We start from the raw sequence: 22,560 nt of genomic DNA, 5'->3' as shown, positions 1-22,560 counted from the left end.
CACATTGCATGGTAGTCTTACCAGGGAGGTACAGTTCTTGCTGGTCTTCTGACATAAAGGCAGTGGACAAAGGTGGCTGCAGCTTTCAGAGGGCTTGTGATGACTCCTCCAAATACAAAATTGTGAATGCCTTGGCCATCCAAAATACACAGCAAGATATGTGTTTTGGTAGTCATCAGGCCTCTCCTGAAGTTTTACTGCATTCTATAGGGAAAGAGAAAAAATATGTCCATTAAATAATGACAGTTAAACTGGGTAGAGCGGAAATGAGAGGTGTGTATTGTAAATTATTTATAGTATCATTGATCCAATTCCTTCAACCACATGCCTCCACCAATGTGATCATTTTTTTGTACAGTGTTCATTGGGAGGCTTTAGGAAACTGAGTTAACAATCTTAATCGATGTTAAGTTGCCTCTGCTGGTGTGTGCCCGTCACAAAGGGTCTTTCATTCTCAGAACACATGATGTGGGTGGTATGAAAAGCCACATGTGCATCTAAGCCCACAGGGGGAAAAAGACAGTTTTTCTTTTCATTGTATTAGATCTACTGAAAGTGTGTCCCCTGGCCAGTATCATGTGACTATGAAAGAGCCTGTTGTAGCACACTGATACGCGGGGACAGCACTGAGATTGACTTAGATGGGAGTGTTGGCTCTGAATTTGCTGATTCTCATTAAATTCTTACCATTAATCAAACTCTCACTCTTAAAATCTTTCGTAATTCTTGTATCAAAGAAAATAATCGCCTTTACAAATGAACTGTTGTAATGCTACCCCAGAAGGATTTGCCAAGGCAGCAGAATGCATTGCACCTTGCTCAAAACAAAGGCAAGTGCACAGTTGCATGGACTGCTTTCCTTCTGAGATTGCCTGGATTAATCTTGGCTTTCTTGTTTGCATCTGTCACAAGCTGCTGCCTGTCATCTGGCCATGGCAAAGTAGGGTCGCTGCATGGAAACGTTGTCAGGGGTAGGCATCAGGACCAAACACTACTAACATTTCCATTACAACAGACATTAATGCATACAATTATTTTAGTTTGAAAGAAATTAGACTTTAGAAAATACTTTAGAAAACTTTTCTTCTTAAAATCTTAAGCCTGCATATTAACATGGCACTTCCAATTTATTTCCAGTCATAGCAATCACAATGCATCCCTTGCTATATGTACTGACATGACTAGCGCTTTAAGAGAAAATGAGTTTTGTTATGAACTTCCTAGTGGTATGCTGTAGGGACAAGGTAAAAAGTTTAAGTAGGATTACTGCTTCAAGGAAAAAATGTTTATCAAGAAGTGCTCGGCCTGTCTCGTTAAAAATAATAAAGCACTCCGAGGACGAGAAAGTTCTTCGGTTGCGCAAGCTACTGCACAAAGCACTCTATTTTCATGACTCTGGCTGCTGAAGTTTAGAAGCCACTATAGCATATGGTTTGGGGAATATTTTTTAAGCACTCATGCCTTTGTTTTATGGTGCAGTAAATGTGCCGGTCCTTACTCTCTGTAATATATATACAAGCTTGGAATCAGCTCTACTAACCAGCTCTGCCCTTGTACTTTCTTACCCGAGTAGTTCTGAATAATCCAGCCCACTTCCTCCCTTTGCCCTCTTCTCCCATTTCTATTTATGGAGAGATGGGGTTTGGGAAAGAAAAAGTGTCCTTAGAGTGACTTTTGACCGCTCGGGTGATGGATGGGTGTTAAAATGCAAGAGATGCAATTGCCTCATTGTGCATATTGGTGCTTCCTGGTGAAAGGCCAGAGTCTGGATTGAAAGAAACCTGCCTCCAACAGGAACCTAACAAAGAGTGGACGATACTTTCTGGCAGTCAGTTGTCTTCCACCTGACATGATGCACCGTGCTCTGATACATGTATGGAGTCAGACGACAAACTGACAGGCATAACACATTGACGTCAATATTCATATTCCCCTGCATAAGTCCTTTAAATCTTGATTTCTCTTAAATGAATTATGTTCTCTGTAACATTTATAATGGACTCTTTTCTTTCTCCATTAGAGTCTGTGTCAGCATTCTCCTTCTCTGTGTTTTGCCTCAGGGCTCTTGATGTATACAAAGGCTCCTCTGTTTTCTGCTCTTAGTCACACGCTTTCACTCTTAACCTCAGCGCTATAAACTAAACATCCACCCACTATGGCTGGAGATGACCCTGTTTACGTCTGCTGCTCAAATCACGACAGCGACAGTCATGAAAGTATGTTTCATGGAGACAGTTAGCTCTTGATAAGTGGACAATGAGTCTTGGCTTTTTATAACAGCATGAGTTTTTGCAAAAAAAAAAAAATCGACAGAAATAAATAGCCGGAAATGGTTAATGGAATCTGTAAAGAAATAACTCGTTTCCATCATTTCACTTCACCTTTTTTAATTAGTGTAGGCAATTCATTGGAACAGCCCATGGTGGTGTGGGACCATGTGAGCCCAACCTGAGGCAGGCAGGGTGCAGGCAGGGTGAGCGGGGCTCAGAAGTTCGGGACAGGCCGACGGGCAGGCCTGAAGCACCGCCAGGCCGTCCTCCTGCAGCCGGCACCACGTGCAGGTGCCCAGCAGCAGGACCACCCGCACCTGTGAGACCTCCCTGTCTTTCCACCCCTTTGCGGGTCTCTGCGGGTGCTGCTGGGGGCACGGCCGCCCCGAGGGAGGGCCGGGCCGCTCTGCCCCTCCCCGCCCTCCTGCTCTGCTCCCGCTTTCCTTTCATCGTTTTGTAGGGGCTAAAAGCAGGAGGTGCGGTGACGCTGCTTTTATAGAAATGATTTCAGCGCCTTCCCAATAGTTCGTCCTGCACCTCCTGGAGCTCCTCAGCCAAGAGCAGCCTCGCTGGGTTCCCCTGGCACTCCCACAGCCCCCTCCAGCAGGAGTGGGGCACAGAGCTCACCCTGCCTGTCACCGCGAGCATCTTCCCTATGGCAGGTTTGCGAGCACTTCCATTAATCTAATTTTAAATATCCCAAGTGAGTGCCTTTCTACCATTTCCCTCAGGATACTGTTGTACCTCCTAATAAATCTCTCTGACAGAAGGTATCTCACCAATATCCACCCTAACACCTTTCTCTTAATTATACTCCAATACCCTAGTTTTATGTCCTTGTGTCACCTTGCAAGGAAACCTTACCGAAGTCATTTCCATAGCTGGTGCTCCTCAGGGCTCACTGAACTCCTCGACAAAGCCTCCTGTTGTCTTCAGCGCGCTCGCAGACAGCTTTTCTGACAAACGCAGAATATTGGGGTTGCACAGCACCCCACCTGCTGGGTCCCCCAGCAGGGCCAGCAGTGACCCCGCGAGGACAGTGGTCCCTGAGGGGACACCACAGGCCATTTTGCCCCAAGGAGAGCCTCAGTGCTGCTGAGGCTGCCTCTGTAGCTGCTGGCTACAGAGCTGGGCTGAAAGGAGGCGAGTGGCCCTGGAGCTGTGCCAGGCAGTGGATGAAGCCCCAGGAGCTCTGAAACCAGCAGGAGAAGGGCTGTCCTGAGGGTGCTCCCTGCTTCTGCATAGGCTGTGTTTCCTTTGCCTTAGTCCAGGGCCCATTGTGCATGTTAGAGACCTCAGGAGAACTTCTCCACGTCTTTAGCCCCAGGCACCCCAACAAGGGCCACCAACGGTGTCCAAAGGGGCAGGCAGCAAGGGCTGAGCTCTGCACGGACCAGGGCAGGCTGAGGGATGATGCTCCAGCAGCAAGGCCTGGCACGTGGGCCCTGGGAGCAGTTCAGCAACCTGGCTCCACCACCGAGCACCACGGGCCCAGCAGCCGCGGCTGTGCTCCTGCACAGCGACATCCCTGCACGGGGTTACGCCAGTAACAGCAACGCGACATTCCTTGCTGCAAAGTCGGATGGAGTAAAACATTTCCCTTCGTTTTCTTCCCTGTATGATCATGAGGCATGGTTTCTGGGAGCAGATAACTGGGGAAATCAAACGGTTCCTTGAGTTGTGCCCAAACATGAGCAAATGTTAAATCAATCGGGGATGTATCAGAGGGAGAAAAGTTTAATGCTGTTAGCTGTTATTCTGACGTGACATTCTGCGGTCCTTGTGCTTCCACATGAACTAGGCACAGGTCCTTCAGGTAGCATCACCCACAGTAACTCCATCCTCACTCCCACTTGCTTTTTGAAAGAGGAACCGAAACAGAGCTCCTAGCTTTGCACCAGCCACCAAAGAAGCTGGTCTGGGTGAGTAGCCCTCCCACCCCCCTTGCTTAGATGTGGCTTACAATTGCTAGTATCCCACCAGGTTGTGGTCTTTAGTTAATGGTGCCTGGAGCCAGCCAACCTATTTGGCACTTTGTTGGGGTGGTTATGACAAACGAACGGAAGGTGGGAAAAGGAATTATTATTCCTGGTTATTAAGCTCTCTTGTAACAGAAGACAGAATTAGGTCCAGCAAGCGGCATAGGTGCCTAGCTGTCCCTTTTGGTACTGAAGTCCACATCCATGGTCTCATTCAGCTGCTGCCTAACCCTGGATTTTATATTCAAGTTCCCCAAATGCCTAAAATTCTGCTGGAAGCACTGAGCCTCTCAGGACCAATCTCATGCCGAAGTCTTGTATGGTCTAGCAAGCCTGTGCTGCTCTGCCTCTCTCAGTTGAGATACCTCCCAGTGTTGACTGTTTTAGAGTACACCATCTTCACAAAAGATGCAGGGGACAATGATTTTTTCTCTTCTGTCAGCCAGTAACTCATTTGGAGCTGTGATCTGTTGCCAGACAGGATCTGAGCCCGGTGCTCTCTGCTCCCAGAAGAGTGCCCTACACATGCAACTGGTCAGGCTGGGTTGCTCTGAACTTCTGCTGAAGCTGTAACACTTGGATATTTCTGGGGCCAGTGACCAGGGAAAGAGAGTGAATATGACAACCTTAAGGCTAGGAAAGCATGACATGAGTGTAGAAATCCATGTTCCAGTTACTGTTTACTGTCAGATGAATTTGAGGCTTCAAGTCTTTGAACACTGATCAAGGGAGGCTCCCTCCTGAGGTATTCAAAGTCTAGAGAGAAGTGTTTTATTGGACACCATCCATGTTTTCTTTGTGCCTCAGGGCACTCCCAGGTGGCTCCCCACTGAGGACACCGGCTGGGGTGGCCTCTGCTCTTAGGCATCCTCTGCTCCTTACGTTGCCTGAGGGGCAGCTCAGGTGCCCAGTCCAGGGCAGTGGAGCTGAAGGACTGGCTGGGCACCTGAACTTTGAGTGTTGGAAGGTTCACAGTTAGGATATTAACTTCTCTTTGTCTTGGTGCCTCTGCTGTTTCATCACTGTGTAAAACAGGGCAGTGCATTTTGTTAATCTCAGAACAGACAGTGTTCTATAATGGGACATTACTTCTGTACATTGCACTTCTTTGTCTGTGATAAGATATGGTTTCTAATGTCTCTTTTTTTTTTTGAGTTGGTACTTTTCCAGAGCACTTCTTCATCTTGCCAGCTAGTGATTAATTGGCTGTACTGAAAGGTTCAACACTTTTCTGTATGCTTACCAGAGGAGGTAGAGGAATGTGTGCTCTATATGGAGAAAAAACATGTCCTAAGTGGGTTTAAAAACAGGTCATCAAATCCTCATTTAAGAACCTGTGCCCTTAAAACACATTAGGAAAGGTGCCCTACCTTTTGGTATCGTAATTTTTTTCAACTTAATGATGGGTGGCAATCTCAGTGGAAAGTATGGAGACTTCTGTTTATCTTCAGGTAAACACACCGCAGACAGTCCAAGCACAAACATCCTTGTGCTACCCCAGTGTTGTCAGTTGTCATAAAGAATGTGTTTTTTTCCTTTGCTGCAGGAATTTTCTTGATGACAATATAAAAGCTTTATCTTCCCACAGTCCAGGGGAACGAACTATTGAAAGAGGTAGGCCCACGCAGAGCCTTGTCAGCCATAGTTTCATTCACAGCACCTGTGCTGCCTGAGACACCTTTCAGCTTGCTGAGCCATGTATTAAGGTTTTGGGGGGCTAACAGTCCACTTGACCGCTAAGAGACTCGAGAACACTTTGAGCAAGACTTGGAACAGGATCCAGATCTATGTCACAAAACTGCATCTCAGCTATTCGCTACATAGCCTTTTAAAAGGAAATCCCAAATTAGGGCCTTCTACGATCCGTGTTGTCACCCTTCTGCAAGAAAACCTTGTGAAGCAATTTGACCTTGTTCCTACTTCTGTGCTAGCAACTGATTTGTTAGCCCTAGGATTGGAAATTTGTGCTCTTGCAACCAGACATCCATGGTTCGTGTCTTGCAGATGACCCAAACATGGGTGTGTTTCAGCTGGCCATGATGCTTGTAACCACTAGACCACAATCTGCTCCCAGAGCCAAGAATAGCAGGAAGGTTTCTGATGTTTGACTTTCAACAAAGCTGTCTCACTTGCAAGAAATTCTGGCGAGTTGGCACTGTTAGTAAACTGACAGGGACCCTAGGAGTGGGCAGGTAGAACTGGAAATGGGAAGGCAGTACAAAAAAGAAAAAGATTCTTAAAAGCATTTTCTAGTCTTGTTTTTTAGTGGTTTTTGTTTTTGTTTTGTTTGTTTTGTTTTTGAGTCTGACTCATAATTTTAAATTTGTGGTAGGTTATAGTGTTGCCAAACCTAATATATCTTATCCTTCATCTGCTCCTCTCTCCAAAGTTTTCGTGCTTATTCAGTCCTTGATCTGCCTTTTGGAATGGTGTCTGTGGACACCAACCAGTAGCAGACGTGATAGAATTTTTTGTATTGTGGACACCTCCTGAAAGGATTGCACCAAAATAACAAAACAGCAACGGTTTTTGCGGGCTACCAAACACTATCCAGACAGTCACTACTTTCAGTCATTGCCAGCCCAAGCTGATTTGAACAGGGAACTGATAAAGAAACGCTGTCAAGCCTGGGCAAGTTATGTTTCTGCTCCTCCATCTGAATCATTTCTTGACTGCTTGTTGAATGCTTGAAAGTAAGTTGGGTGCCTTCCAAAACAAAGCAAAGATAGCCTCCCTGTCCCAGAGAGGTTACAGTGCAGGCAGAAATTACCTGGCATGTAATAGCAATGTTTTGCATGTAAGGGAAGCAACGGAGGCAGTTGACCATATGGATCGTGTAGATGGGACCTACAGACAGACGTGAGGCTCTGTGAGTTGCTTATCCACGCTATTTGCCTGCTGGAGGTCCCCGGCGCACAGTCCTGGTGCCCCCAGGTGAGGGCAAGGGAGGCTCGGAGGACGCAGCACCTGGTCCTGGGGCCAGCCTGGTGGCCCACTAGGCTCTGCAGGGAGCGATCTGGGAGCACCTTGTGTCAGGGACAGGAGGGATGCTGCTCAGGACAGGCCACTGAGCATGTCCCACTGGCTGTGCTGCTCACGTACGTAATGTTTTTAAACTGAGCTCAGTAAAAGGATTTGTGTGGATATCCCACATGATCCAAGTGACGAAGCTTTTCAACGGGAAAGGAGGCTTCTGGATCAGAAATTATAACGTTTCACATACATAAATTACAGGTTCATCTCTCTACACGCTGACAGTTACAAACAGCACTTTCCTGGCGCTAGGTCGGATGTATGGCTTTGACCATAATTACATTCTCTGTAGATAACATATTTTTGTTTGGGGTACCAGAGCTTTTGTAATGGACCTGACCTTTGCATAGCTGTATGTGACTCGTGCTCTCTTCTTCTGTCAGGACTGCCACCTCTTGCAGCCAGCAGCAACTGGGCGCGCAGGAGGAGGGATGTTCAGCATGGATCCCCAGCATGGGGAGGGCAGCTCCGAGGGGAAACCTTTGAGTTTTGAGCAGGACCCATGACGGCAGCACGGTGAGAAGCCCCTGAGGGGCGGTGTACAGTGCAGGGGACTTTGTCCTGCCCCGCTGCCGGAGGAGGAAGCAGTGTTCTTCATCACTCTCATTTCCCTCTGTCCTGCAGTCAGGTTTTCTGCTTGTTTTCCATTGTGCCCTTCATGTGTTTTCCATCTCTCCAGAAATCACTGGCTTTGTTTAAAATAGACTCCGAGTTGCTGCCAAGACTTTATCCAGAGAGAGAGAAAAAAAAATGCGCAGAGGCCAAGTTCCTATAGAGTTATCAAAAGCTTTCACTCCCCATCAAGATCTGTGAATATCCCAGAAATCTGGTCTCTCGGGAACAGCTCTGCACAGTCCCCGTGGCCCTTTCTGGAAGAGCCACCCAAACATTTCTGCCCAGGAGAGTGCACCTCAGCTCCCACTGGTGTATCTCCTGTGACCAGCTTGTGGGTGCCCCTACAAGTCTCTTACACACTGTGCTTTTTGTCTTCCTTTGCAGTACGCAGAATATACACAGAAAAATCATGAAGCTGCAGGAAGATGGCTTGAGGGTGTTCGACTCAGAAAACTTTAATGTACTATGCTTATAAAGTAATAGATCTTCGTCAGAGCACAGCACCGTGATTTAGGCTGGTAGCCAAGGAGGATTCACCTTGGGGGTCTTTGCTGGATACGTTTGCCTTCTCTTTATGCTTGACCACCTTTTCCTAACCCAACCCTAAAGAGATTTCCTGATTTGTCTCCAAAAGGAGATGCTATTGCTAAGTAATTCCCTGCTTGGAGCTTAGACTCTCTTTCTCTCTGCAACAGTTCAAGTCAGCAAGATGATAAGTACATGTAAAATTGAAAACAGAATCAGCTCCTTCATCGCCAGAGCAAAAGATATTAAAATGGAGACAAAAATGAATGTCCTTTTCTTTTATGTAGAGCAGCTTGATTTACCTCTGGCTTTTGGACCTGTTTGCTAATACTTCTTGATCAGAAAAGCTTACTGAAAATACACGGGATGGCTGGTTGGGGTGGACTTTCCAAACAGAAGCTGTTCTTACTGTCAGAAGTAAACAAAGCTGCAGTATGCTTTATGAGTACCACTTCTCCCGCTAGAAGTGAAAACGCAACAGCTGAAGGCAAGCAGCTCTGAAGTTTCAGTTGCTGTATGTAAATTTAAAAGCTATCAGGAGCAGAGGGATGTTCCTCGCACGCGCTGGTTTCAAAGGGGCAGCAAAGTCTCATGCTGGTGGTGGCACCCTGCAGCTTCTTGCCACCTGCTCTCGCTTGCACTGAGGTCCCCAAGGTTAAACCTTGGTCATTTCCTGCTTCTTATTTTCCCCGGGCAATCAGGACAGCCCTAGGAAGCCAGCCTTTCAGCTCTGCAATTAGGATTTTCTCTCCTCTGCCTCTCCTTCCCCTCTACTCCCACTCCAGAGTACGTCTCTGTTGCTTGCTCACCCAGTTCCAGTTCTTCAGCCTTTCCATGGCCCACATCTGAGTTTCCCTGGAGTTGCTTCAGAGGTTTGTTACTGCTCATGGTGGGACCTCTCAGGCATCGTGAAGGGTAAGCTCCCTTGTCTGGCTGAAGTGTACTGCAGATGCCAGATATTTCTAATGGTAAAGAAGGGGGAGAGATACAATTCTGGGCAAAGAGTAGATGAGGATCTCCTATTTCTCCTCCCATTGCTTGTCTCTGCTCCCCCTCAGGGGTGTCCTTCTCCACTCTCAAGTCTGTCACAGGTAATTTTGGTGTGGTGCAGCCAAACCATAAGCCTCCTTATGTTCCTCCTCTTACTCTTCATGGGAAAATAAGACCCTCTTGCTGCTATTTTTTTTCTGCAAACTGAAAAAGCAAAAATACTCTTCTACAAGTGCTGACCACAGAATTACATTAATGAAGGCAGCGCAGGTCTTTTGTGAGTCCCGAGGGAGCTGGATGCCCAGGTCCTCCCCAGCCCCCCACCACCACGGGCTCCCTGTTTTCGGAGAAATGGGAGTGTCCTGGACTCTGCCTCCTGCTTACGTCTATCCTTGCTGTGATTAAGTCTGCAATTATGGTAAGCGCACGGAGAACTCAATGCACAAAGTATGAACTCGTTGTTTTGAAAGTCCGAGCAATAACATCTGATGACTCACTTATCTCTGTAAATAATGACCAAAGTATACTCATTTCTTCACTGTATTGTGAAGATACAGAATACTTCGAAAAGTGTTTTAGGTTTCTAGGACTAATGGAGGAAATTGATACTATTACAAATGAAATCTTTGGACCTAATTTATATTGTTAATGCCCCATAAGAAAAGAGTGCTACTTTCACGGCTTTTTTCTAACACTGTTTTTCTGCCACTTCCTGCATGAGCAGGGAATGCTCATGTAGCCCAGAAAAATCTTGAGCCACAAAGGATCTTTCCATCCATCCTGGCGCACTGAACACCTAATTCAGCACTGTGCTAAGAGGTGATCAGCTCTCCCAAAAAGCTCCCATCCATTGCAGGAGCTGGCCTTAAGCTTTGACGAGACACACACACACCCTGCTTATACCGGGGGAGGCAGCGAGGAAGTAAGACACAGAGTAGCACAGAAATGCTGGTACTGTGGAAAACACAGCGAGGCATAAGAGAGGAGAGATGGGGTACCCCGAGTAGCCAGCAAGAGCAAAGCACAAACAGACTTGGCACCGCAAACAGAAATTAATAAAGGGACTCAGACCAGGATGTTTCTTCTTTAGTTCTTTTTGAACGGCTCTGAAAATGAAGAGAATTAATAGTTTCCAAACCTATCAGGTAAATTTGCAGCAGGCAGAAACATGAGAATAAAGAGGGTGGTAAAGCAATATTAAAAAAGAAGATTACAGACTGGAAATTGGGCTCAGTGCAAAATCTTTTTTTCTTTTTTTTTTCTTTTTTTTTTTTTTTTTAAGTTACTGTAACTATAAGCAAGAAATGAGTGCCAGAGGAAATGAGAATTTAAGAAAATATAGACAGCTTGGCAGGGCCACAAAATGAAGGCTTTAAGGAAAGAAAATTTAGAGAACAGAAGGAAATATTAGTTGGAGAAGTGATAGCAGCATAGAAACTTCAGCTTTTCAAAGAAATAATCTTACACACAACTTTTTAACATCAAAGTCCCTCGCTGCATGAAAATGGTAAGTTTTACCACATTGATCCTAGGAGGGGGAATTACATGCAAGCTTTGTTTTAACCTGTTGGGAAAAAAAAAAAAACATGTACACAAAGGCAGGGAAAGAGGAAACCGATTCCAGCATTTTAATAGTTAAGCTGCTGGAATAGTTACCAGACACTGTTTCTGTAGGAATGATGAAGCTGAGATTTAGAAGACGTTGAAAGAATTGTGATTCCGAATGGCCAAATACACATTAGTGCCCCCACCTTGACACAAATAAACCACAGCTGCCTGGACAGCATAATTCCCTTTTGGCTTGAAACTGTATATGTTATTTAGAAGGCTCTTTGAGAATAGAAGTAGCCCAGTGAGAGATTCATAGAGAAGCCAGGGATCTAAAGCTGACCTAGCAAATAACTGCTTCTCGCTGCTTGTGCAAGAAAAGTGAGGCAGTTGGAACCTCGGCAGAGGTAGCTGGAAATACAGAAAATAAGCACCAGTCCTTTCCCCTAAGAGATAACAAAGCAATAGCAGGTGCTCAGGGGCCGTGCTGAAAGGCCCGGTGTTGAATCCCCAATAGCATGAAGCTGGTGCTGCCATTTTGGCCTTTGTTTAGTTGTCAGCAAGGAGAGCTATCTGGCTTCTCCTCATTCTTTAATGTGAATTTTTTATTCTCTCCAATGCGTGAAGTCACTGAACCTTCTGACCTGTTTACTCAGTGCTTCCAGAGGCCATTCATTTCCAAGCACTATTATGCGACAGGTACTTGGAGTCCCCAGTTCAGCCCGTTATAGCAGTTATTTGTTATTCTGGTTTGGTCTTTGAATGCTCAAGAAGCACTTTTTCGTCACCAGCTGTACCACTGCAGAGCTGCACCCAATGCTTTTGCCACCCACAACACCCTTGTCCTTGTCAGGTGTCAGGACAGGAAGCATCTTCAGCATCCAACTGTGTGGACACTGGTTTTGAAATGGCTTCCCAAGCAGTTATCTCCGGGCTGAAGATGTTGCTTCACTCTGATGTGGCTTAGGGAGGCTCTTGTCTGACTACAGCCCAATGTGAGAGACACTTTGGTTATATTACGCAGGCTAAGGGGCTGTGGATCCAGCACCATCTGGCCTGCACATATATCTGCAAACAACATGCTGACCATAACTGCAGCACTCGTGGAAGGCACCCGATGCGTCACGCCAGGGGCAGAGACATCACATTATCCACGAGGCCAAGTCTGTGGTTGCCTTTCGAGAAACTTCACCCCACGTTCTTTTGGAGAGTACTCAGGAGAAAACCGATAATGGGAAGAGCTTGGTGGCATGTAGGTTGGGACTTTCAGATGATTTTGTACTTGATGCCACGTTATACTAAATTCTAATCATTGACCTAGAAGCGAAAGCCTGAGTACATGTTTCTGCTTCAGGAAAGTGGTGGAGTACAGCTTGTTTAGGCAGAACTGCCAGAACTAGCAGTCTAACCGGTAGCGATGTGGGACTCAGCATAGGATGGAAAACTGGCCTGAGAAACCTGTAAATATTTGAGCAGCTAATCTGTACTGCATTATCAGTACCTGAGCCAGGTAATTAAAGCTAGCTCTCGCACAGCTACAAAACCTCTGGTCATGCCTTTGGGTTGCAGTGTAGGCATGCCTTGGGTGTCTACGAACATTTACTTCTGCTTTCAAGCCTCTCTTTGTAATTATTTAATGTGCTAAATGCATTGTATGGTGGGGCTCAGGGACAAACATGTTCTATAGTCTGTCACAGATATTAACACTGGAGAGCATTCTTTGATGGAAATAGCTGCATGCTTTGGGATACTATGCTCCAAGATGCTGCACTGTGCCAAGACAGGCAGGCCATTGCTTCTCAGAAGGAAACAACCACGAATGCATCGTACACACTGATTTATCCTTTATTTTGCCCTTCAGCTTGCCAAGTGCTTTGGTAGCCTCACAATTGCAGACTTCACATAAGTAAATCCTTGAGTATTTGCTCCTATCAGTCCTGTTGGTTAAACATTTGGGAAAGCCAGCTGCACCATACAGCTCACTGCACTGCAGGAGGGATCCCAAAGTGGTTTGCAAATGGTATTTAACTCATTATTCAACACATATAATTTAGGGTGTTCAGTTGGAATACCGAAATTGAGGCTTTGGTGCTTCAGTTCAGTTCCTATAATCCAGAGCAAGCAGACTAGTTCCTACTGATCCCATATCCATTACTGAGGTGCCGCTTCCCCAGCCTGCAGCACCACTTCCATTGTGTGTTAAGGTACTGGGACTTGGAGATATCCATCTTTGTCCCACTGGGAATTCCCCTGCTTGCAGGCGGGTGCGGGAAGAGTTGTCTCATGAAGTGCCCAGGATATGGGGAAACAACTCTGTTTACTGTCCTTGACTGCTTCACGTCCCTGTCAGGTGTGGTCTGACACACAATAGCATAGTGTTCACCTGAAATAGCTGTTCTTACAGGTGGACATTCTGGGAAAAAGGTTTGCTTAGCCAGAGCTCAGAGAAACAGGCTCCTCCTTCTCAGAAAGCTGAGTGGAAACTCTTGACTGCAGAGTGAAGGCACTGAGGCGCAGCTGCTGGAAGGTACAGGGATGAGCGTGGGCCAGGTAAACCCACAGACTCACGCAGGAAGGTTAGGAAAATGAGTCAGGAAAAGAAGAACATGTTTCTAAGCACATTTAGCTGTGGGACCAGCATCACTGAAAGGCTCAGTGATTCATAGGACAAGCTATGAACTGCTGGAAAAGGGTCCTGAGCCCCCGCCTACTTCCTGAGACCAGCTCAAGGCTTATTCTGGAGCACTCAGGAGATGGGTTTGGCAAATGTGGGTGATAATCATCGCTTTTGCCTAAGTCTGCTCACTGTGCTATTGAGGATTACTTGTTTCAAGGGCCTTGCCAAAGACTGTGTGTTATGTGCTGTACCCAGTGTGGGCCCCATGAAGATATAAATCGTTCGCTGATGCAAGTGTGGAGCTTTTGGGACAGGGTGAGCTGAAGCTGCTGTGGATATCTGAAGAGTTGGGCTTGTCCTTGGAGCTTAGTGCAGCTGGATGTGTCAGACTTTCTTCCTGTGAGAGGGGAAGGGATGGAAAACTGAGGGAAGACACAGTGCTGTATTCCACTTATATCAAGGAATACATGAGTCTAGTGGATTAAGAACTAATACAACTACCAGGCCCCCTTCTGGTCTCAGCAGTACAAATTCTACTGCAGAACTGCAGTGGCAGCAAACACCAGGCGGGTCTTGTTCAAGAGGAGTGAGTCCTCCATGCTCTTTTACAAGGAGCTTGATGGGTGCTTTGAAAATGCCAGTGCTGCTGGGGAAAGCAGAGGGCAAAGGAGGGATGTCCTCTGCTTGTTGACCCAACTGGTCTAGAAAAAGATCTAGAGTTTGTCATCGTGTTTTCAGACCAGTGGTGAGCGCACATATCTCGGGAGGGGATGGTGGTGACTTTTCCCCCTTCATTGCTGTTGGTAGCAGTCCAATTTCACCAGTCCACTGCTGGTCTAGCCAAGCACTGCCTTTGTTTGTTAGATGCGGTATGTAATTAGTCTGTGGAATCACTACCACATCGCTGAGTCCAAGACTGAGTAAATGAAACTCAGCGGTTTTGTGCAAGAACATTGACTTTTAACATTAGATTAAAGAGAGGTGATATGAAGAGCATAAATCAAACTCTTGCTATTGGCAATTGAGAACTAGTATTCCTCAGCACAGATTATTGCAGAAGACTTCTTGCATTTTCTGGAAAAAGAAGTATTGGCTACTGCCAGGAGATGACACTGAAGTAAATAGACTGTGTGTAGGTATAACTTTTCAGGTCCATGACGGAATGGGCCACAATGGCAACAAATTGCTGTTGCCCACTGCACTGATAAACACGTTTCCTGAAGGGAAAACAAAATACCCCTGTCTGTGTCACCAAACTCAGCAGTCACAAAGATCAGCTGGCCATGTGAAATGCCACCTTCACATTTTTCTCCACTATCTGCAGCAAACAGCATGGGCTTTGTCAGCAGGCACAAGCAGTGAAGGTGAATATTAAGAGCTGCTCACGGTATTGATTTTTCATTAAGATGAATTGGTTGTAATTAAGTCTAACAGAGGCATACGTGCTAATGCTGTGTTATTTATTGCCTGAATGCAATCCTTCTTTCTATTTGTTCTTTTTTTTTAACTTTTTTTTTTTTAAATCATGCTAAGTTTCTTCAGCTTGCTTTTTCTTTCAGTCTCATACTATTTCTGCCTCTCCCTCTAGAATATATGTTGGTGTGCCTTTTCTTCTTTCAGTGTCTGTTTTCTCTCAAGACCAATTTTTTTTCTGTTGTGTTTAATTGTTTTTCTCTTGATTTATTGTTCCAAGACCATGCTAGGCAGTCTGTTTATTTATAATTTGGATTATTTTAAAATGGATCCAGAGCTGTAGGTCAGTGTTTAAAAATTAACTAATAAAATACACAAATGAGGCCCAATGGTCAACATGAGATTATACATCCTCTAGGATTTGCATGCTACTCAAAATAAACCACTGGGGAATACCACCCCCAGGACCCAAAAGCATGGAAAATTCATTCATCTGGACTGCAGTGGGCCAGTAAAGAAAACATACATGGGGACCTTTGCTGACAGCACTGGGCCACACTTCTGACTGACCCAGCAGGTGCTCCTCAGGAGGAGCACGGGTGATGGTGAGGTGTGACAGAGAAGTGCTGGGCTCTGCCCAGCCCAGGTGTCCACCTCCAAGGGTCTGATCCCCACACATCTGCGTGTTTTGGGAAGGCGCAGCTTGAGGGACGATAAGCTTGACACAGAGCAGGTCACAGACCTGAGGTTACTGAGCTTTTGCTGCACCTTCCCCCTTTCCACCACCTGGAAAAGCCACTCCGGCAGGAGGCAGCATGAGCCGCTCTGGCCTGGGACACACCACCACCCCATGGCAGCCTCGCGGTGCCTTGCCCCTCTGCCATGTTGGCGCTGTCCCTCACACGGCAACCTCACAGTTACAGCCCTCTCCTCACGCTCCGTTGCGAAGCTTCCCCGTAAACAAGCAAGTGGTGCCAGGGTGAGGCCAGAACACCTCTGGAGCTGCAGGAGCGAAATGCACCTGCTCAGCCCTGCTCGCTGCTGCCCTGAAGACGTGTGGTTCAGGTGCTGGTGCAGCACGGGCACCAAGCCTCCTTAGGGCCCTGTGGCGGCCCCGGCAGGAGCGTGCCGAGGCTGGAGGAAAGAACCAGTGCCGCTCCGCTGCCAACAGAAGGGTGTTGGAGCAGTTGCCCCAATGAAAACAAGATCAGGCGTTTTAGTGCGGTGTTAACAGCTATGTTAAAATCCTCACACTTTCCAACAAAAGAAAGGCCCTCAGAGAAACCCAAACAAACACTCACACAAGCAACACTGGAAGTTGGCTTGAGTTACAAACACAGGAAATTAAATACAAAACCGTGTTACAATAGCACAGAGGATCTGAGTTAAAACAAGCCAGACAAGAGCATGCACTGTACAGATTGCTGTATTTTCCCTACCCCCACTCCCAAAGGGATTGTCCACAAATACACACGTGCAGTGTATGCTTGTATATACATGTATGCACATACACATGTACAAGCATGCACCATTTCTACCACATTAAATAAAACAGTAGAATTAAAACAGTACAGTAGTCTTTCTGTGGGCTGAGCTTATGCAGTGTACATGTGCACGAGGGAGCTTTAGTCAGGACAGCAAATACCACATGCTTAGGAGTAAAAGCTTGTTTGTTTTATTTTCTTTCTTAAAGTGAGATCCTCACAAAGCTTCCGTCTACTGCACAATTTCACAACAAACGAAGGCGCAACCGAGAGCAGTGCAAAGGTGAGAGCAAGGGCAAGAAGGCAGGAATTCCTTAAATAGGTTTTACTCCTGAAGAAAACATAACATTTAATCTTCAGCTGCAAGCGCGGTAGCAGAAGACACCTTTACTCCAGCAGAAATTCTCACTGAGGGCAATCCCCAGCTGGGAACGAAAACAATCTCCCAATGGCCCAGGCCCGCTGGGCTGTACAGCCGGTCTCCCACCCAAGGGCACCCCGCCAGGCCCTGAGGGCACCCCGCCAGGCCCCATGCCTGCTGCAGCAGCCCCTCGGCCGCCCACGGGCGCCATGGGGCCGGTGAGGAGGGGAGCAGGCCTCAGGCTGACATGTCTCGACATGTCCCTCCCTCTGGGCAAAGCCCTTCCCCTTGCCGCAAGTCTGTGTCTCGTGTCCTCGGGCCTAGGGTACGAGCTTGTTTTTTTTTTTTTTTTCCTATTATCTTCAGAACACTCACAAAAGTATTTCAGATGAGAACTCTGTTATGTTTTCCTTTCCTTTATTACACTTTGCTACAGTTTGTCAATACTGGCTACCGGTGTTATTTGAGGCCACACTTAAAAAAAAAAAAAAAAGTCCTTCCCGAGCTCTGAGCATTTATCTGAAGTTCTGCGTAAGGTCACATGTCTCCTCCAGCAGAAGGTCTTGCAAAGTTAAACAAAGTCCCCTCGCTTGCTCTGTCTGAGTAAATACAGACCATATTGGAGTAAATAAACAGCCAGGCAGCGTCCCAGACAATGGGCCTTGGCGATGAATTAATAAACTCTGCCTCTCGCATTAGCAGAGTGTGACTGGAACTGGCAGCGGGCCCTGGCGGGCCTCCAGAAACGATTATTACTAGACAGAGCCAAAGGAGACTTGGCACGGCGCAGGGCCCACAGCTGGAGATTAGGTAACAGAGTCAACGCGCTCGCCGAGCTGCCAGGGCGTTGGTCACCCTGCCTGCGGAGAGGGTCAGGGCTGTGTTTTTGTAGCTCGTATTCACACGGGGTGCCTGTCTCCCTGGCTCACGCCGCTCCGGTTTGCAACCCGTAAATTTGCTCCAAAGAATCCAAATTGTCATCTCAAACCGAGGCAGTCGACCAAAATGCCTGTCTGTGTAGACAACTGTGCACCCTCCCCGCCCTGCCCACCACCCGAGACTCTGATGTCTTTGGGTCAAGTGGGGCCTGGTAGTACTGCCAAGGGGACGGCCAGACTGGGCCAGGCAGCTGGGCAGTGCTATTTTGGGCAAGGGATTTGCTTCTGTAAAGAAAAGACTTACCTGGGCTTCTCTTCACAGATGGGGGTTGAATCTGGAAGCAGGAGGTCTGCTAAGGAGGGAAAATCCTCCCAGTGGCTTGCACTGGGGGCAGGCTGATGTGTGTGAGGAGCCATTGCTAACCCATCCACTTCCTGAGCTGGATAAAGGTTGTCACTCAGACACATTAGTGAAGGAGGTGTGAATAGCAAAGGACTGTGAACAGCTGGTAAAAGTCATAGCCCATTCCCACATCTAAAAAAACTGTGGCTGCATTGTTTTCATGGACCATGGTGCAAGAACCCTTGAGCTCTCTCCCAGAGCAGAAGAACCACCACCTTGGAGCCTGGAAGCCCCGAAGTCACCCTGGGTGAGTGTTTCAGCAACTTCAGTTAGCAGGTTTATCAGGGGGGCTAACTCCAGCATAAATGCCCTGCTGACGCAGTTGTCCTGCTTTCCAAGAGCTGAGCTACTTTCTGCACCCAGTGTCACACTATGCTTTGCAGGTGTTTTGGCTCATTTAGGCCTGCTTTTTGTATCTCTGACATGGGTCTGCTCAATGCCACGCACAGGCACTCCTGTGTTTGCACACAACATCCCCACAATAAGCTGTAAACATGTTAGCAACATCAGATTGGCCTAGCACTTCTGTACTGGAGTACAGGTGAAAGGAGAGGTGATACCTACTCCCACTGTGAAGCATTTTGAGAATTAGGAATGAAAAACTAGCTTTTTCAGCATCTTCCGAAGAAGGGGGGCTCTCTGCTAAACCACTCTCATTCACCGATGTTCTGAATTCAGTCCCAAAGGGCCACAGGACAATTCTGATGGCCCTAACCGCAGGAACATCTCTATTTGCGGCCCATGACTTTTACATTGCAATGACTGCAACCCTGGAAATGAAAAGCAGGAAGAAAACAGGGTTTCTTAGTGCCATTATCATAACTGGAACTACCTGGATTGCTTAAAGAGACCAGTTACGTAGGGGTCGGTAAAGTTACCAATATGAAGACAATTAAGTCTTTTTTTTTTTTACATGTATGCTACAGTAAATGGCAATACAAGCATTTCTCATCCTCATTTACTGCTGAATCCGAAACCTGTCCTGAACTGAATGCCCCCAAAGAAAAACAATAATAGTTTCCAGCTCTGAATACTGCCTTTTGTCAGGAGCTTTGAAAGCCCTTTACAATGGAGAGGAATCTCATTTTCTGTGTCTTTCCACACAGAGAAACACAGTCATGGAGGCATAGCCTGAGCCCTGCTGTGCTCAATGCCAGGTTGTTATCATGCCACCTCCACTACATGGCTTCCTCTGGACACCGCCGTGCCCTTGCCACTCAGCGCCCATCCTCAGAGGCTGAAATCCCAACTGCAACTTCATGTGGACTTGCCATGTAACTTTTTGTTATCTACAAATGAGACTACAAATGCACCTGGTGTGAGTAGGTGATTGTTGGATCAGCCAGAGGAATATTTCAGTTAATGCTGACCAGGGCTAAGGTAAAATTGGCTCCACAGCCCTTTGCTTCCTCCCCAGACTCCTTCTTCCACAGCAAATAAGCAGGGTTTTTCTTTTATAACAAGATTTGAGGCAAAAAATTGCTTTCCCATAGCCAAGGAGCGGATTTTGTTCTTCTCCTTAAATCACCTTCAGCTTGATGAGCGTGGGCACTCCTTGCTGGTGCCTCTAACCATTGCCTGGAGAGAAAACCTCTGCGGAAAGTGAAATTCAGAAGAGCTAATAAAACATTTTCTGAAGGGTTTGAATCTCTCATTCCAAAGAAAACAAAGAGGTCGGCTGACCTTTCAACCTGACCTTTTTTTTTTTCTTTTTTTCTAAGGCATTAAGAAAAACATTCTGCAAACAATGAGTGCTCGTGGTAATTGTCCCTCCCCTGTGCCCCACTTCTTGCCAAAAGCAACATTTCAATGGCTATGGGGGGTGGAGGTTGAAAGCAAATGAGTGAGCAAGCAAATGCTGGCTTTCACACATCAGTGGCTGGCTACGCCCTGACCACATCCAAGGAGGTTCAAGGTGAGGGAGCCATGCTCTGAGACTGCTCCTCGCTGACTTTTAGAGTTGCAGGTATCCAAAATATTGCAGTCCAGGTATGGAAATCTGTGTTGGAGGCATTAAGAAAGCCTAGTCGGAAGATAAGAAAAAGGGTTCTGCAGCAGCAAAGTGGTAGTGAAGTATAATTTTTACTAACATCTCTTCAACTAACTACTGAAATTCACCTTAATTTCACATGCCACATCTACTCATCCCTCAGCTTGTCATGGTCATTTTCCTAGCATCAGGAAAAGGCCTGGTTTGAAAACAATTTCATGTTAGAGAAAAAAAAGTGCTGTTTTTATATGAGAAAAAGCTTCTTGTACCATTTATCTCCATTGTTTTCCAGCACTAGGACCTGCAGTGGATCCTGCTGTGACATGCTTCCAGCTGCAAAAAGAATCAAAAGATTTAGGGTTGAGTTCCCTCCTGATTCTGGAACATGTTCCACTGTGCAATCTTTTGTAATATCTCTCTGCAATAAAAGCACTAATGCTCTCCAAGAGGCCTCCCCCTTTCACTTTCCTCATAAGAGGTGATGACAAGCTCCCAGCCCAATCGTCTACACACATCCTCAACTTCAGGGAGCCAGAGATTTAGCTACCTTTCCTGATTCTGACACTAACCTGTACTCTGGTCCTGGGCAAATTGCTTAAGCTCTCCCCACCCATACAAAATTTTTGTAAAAATCCCTCCTTGGTAATACTGGGCCAGCAGTGTTAGCTCTGCTGGGATATGGTTGTAGGCAGGGGGTCTTTCAGCTGTCTTTGAGACTCTGCTGCCAGAAAAGGAGATCTGTCTATGCCAGGTCTCATCTTGCTAACTCCAGGGCAGCTGAATCACTTTTGTAAAAGCACACTGGTATTGTCAAGGTCCTGCCTTTGAACGTGTTTCTCCAGCTGTAAAATGTGGATGGAAACACCGAGGCAGCTCTGTAAAGGTCTGCTGAGATTTAAGCTATGTTGGCATTCTCTTCTTTAGTGTCAGTGGAGCTGGCGAACACAAGGAGAGAGCAGAACGGTTTCTGCTTTTCTTTGAACCGTACAGTAAAACCCGCAACCCTGAGAACAGACCTCATAATTCCCAACAAGCACACAAGCGGGTTTAGGTGCTAGCGTGGGAGGGAAAGGAGAGGTTTGGAGGGTTATGTAAACAGTGCATCCAGAATCTTTTCGTTACCCTTCAGATTTACTTCTACTCTTCAGTAGGAGTTTGTACAGCAAAGTACAATTTTGTGGCTCTTCTTCAAGACCATTAACTCAATATAAAAATATCAGCACTGTTTTTATTATCTGAAAAAAAAAAAAGGAGCTCAGAGCTGAGTTTCTGTGAGCAATGCTCAGTTCATTAAACAATGACTCAGACTAGGTTTTGTGGTGGAGGATTCAGCTTTTCCCTAGCGGTGGGATCAAGATGTCCTGTTTCCACGATAATCTACCTTTCATCTCTCTCACGTTGCAAAACTTGTTTTTACCTTGATCCCACACAAACCCGTTAGTTTCTTGCTTTTGTTATTGTAAATTATTTACTTTAGAAATGCTGAATCATGGCACTGAGGTTAGAGAAAATTGTATTTGTATTTAAAGTAAGGATTGTTCCCACATCATCTGAAGATTCCCGGACTACTATTTTTGCGTGTCCTCATGTTTTATGTTTTGAAAAAGTTCAAGTGGCATTTGGTTTGGCCCTCTGCAGAGAGGTGACTTTTACCCTGGAGATATTCAATCCCAGCAAGGGTCGCCTGCTAACCTACGTGGGAGGAACCCTGCCCAGGCAGCGGAGCTGGCGTCCCTCGGGCGAGCGACTCCAGCGCGTGCCCGCCTGCTCTGCTGCTGGCTGGCCTCCTCCGAGCCCACCGAGGCCCGGCAGCACCCAGAGCTGGCTATGCCCGCCTGGGTGTACTCTGCTCGTGAGCGGTGGGGCAGGCTGCAGCTCGGAGAAGTGCCCTAGGCTCCGCATGAGTACCGCGGCCTGGGCCGGCCCTGTCCCTGGGGTGCCTCTCTGTGGGCTGAACCAGAGCCCACCGAGCGGCCTGGAAGCACAAGTGAATTGTGGCCAAGGCCTCAGTGTGGTTATTGCCCACTGTGGCCGTCAGTGCGAAGGCAACCTCTCCCCCAGCTCCTCGCCATAAGTTATGTCCTGGTGACTGGATCACATCTGCTGAAATTCTGCGGATAAAAACATGGCTGAGACCAACATCTTTTTTCCCAATTTTTTTTGTAGGTTTTTATGAATAAGATGAAGTGCAGCAGAGCAGGTGTGAGATAGTCTGCATCTGAAAAAGCTGTAATTTACATCTTGTTTTGTTATGCTCACTTACAGGTGCATGTTTTACCACCCTGCCTACTGCCTACGGGATGGCTGCGAAGAGAGCACTGCTTGGAGAGTAAGTGGAGTGGGAAGATGCCAGGTGGGTTGCCCATGCTGATGACCCCTTCCAGAGGCCAACTGAACCTGAATCAGTTAATCCCTTTTTTTCCTGTGCATCAGACATAGACTTCTTTTACATTA

General features: G+C 46.7%; 1 protein-coding gene across 3 annotated transcripts in view; it reads left to right on the top strand.

Moving 5' to 3' along the window:
* BMF (Bcl2 modifying factor) overlaps positions 1-22,560 on the top strand; it is a 45,796-nt gene extending 23,236 nt beyond the window's left edge. For all 3 annotated transcript variants that reach the window (XM_066998560.1, XM_048080619.2, XM_048080618.2), the window contains exon 4: positions 22,372-22,560. In XM_066998560.1, coding sequence (XP_066854661.1) covers positions 22,372-22,545 — 174 coding nt within the window. In that variant the 3' untranslated portion in view covers positions 22,546-22,560. The remainder of the gene's footprint in view (positions 1-22,371) is intronic.

The sequence above is a fragment of the Anser cygnoides genome, chromosome 5 (assembly GCF_040182565.1).
Source record: "Anser cygnoides isolate HZ-2024a breed goose chromosome 5, Taihu_goose_T2T_genome, whole genome shotgun sequence".
Classification (NCBI taxonomy): Eukaryota; Metazoa; Chordata; class Aves; order Anseriformes; family Anatidae; genus Anser; species Anser cygnoides.
Note: the sequence above shows the minus strand (reverse complement) of the source record. Positions and strands in the feature narration are given on the sequence as shown.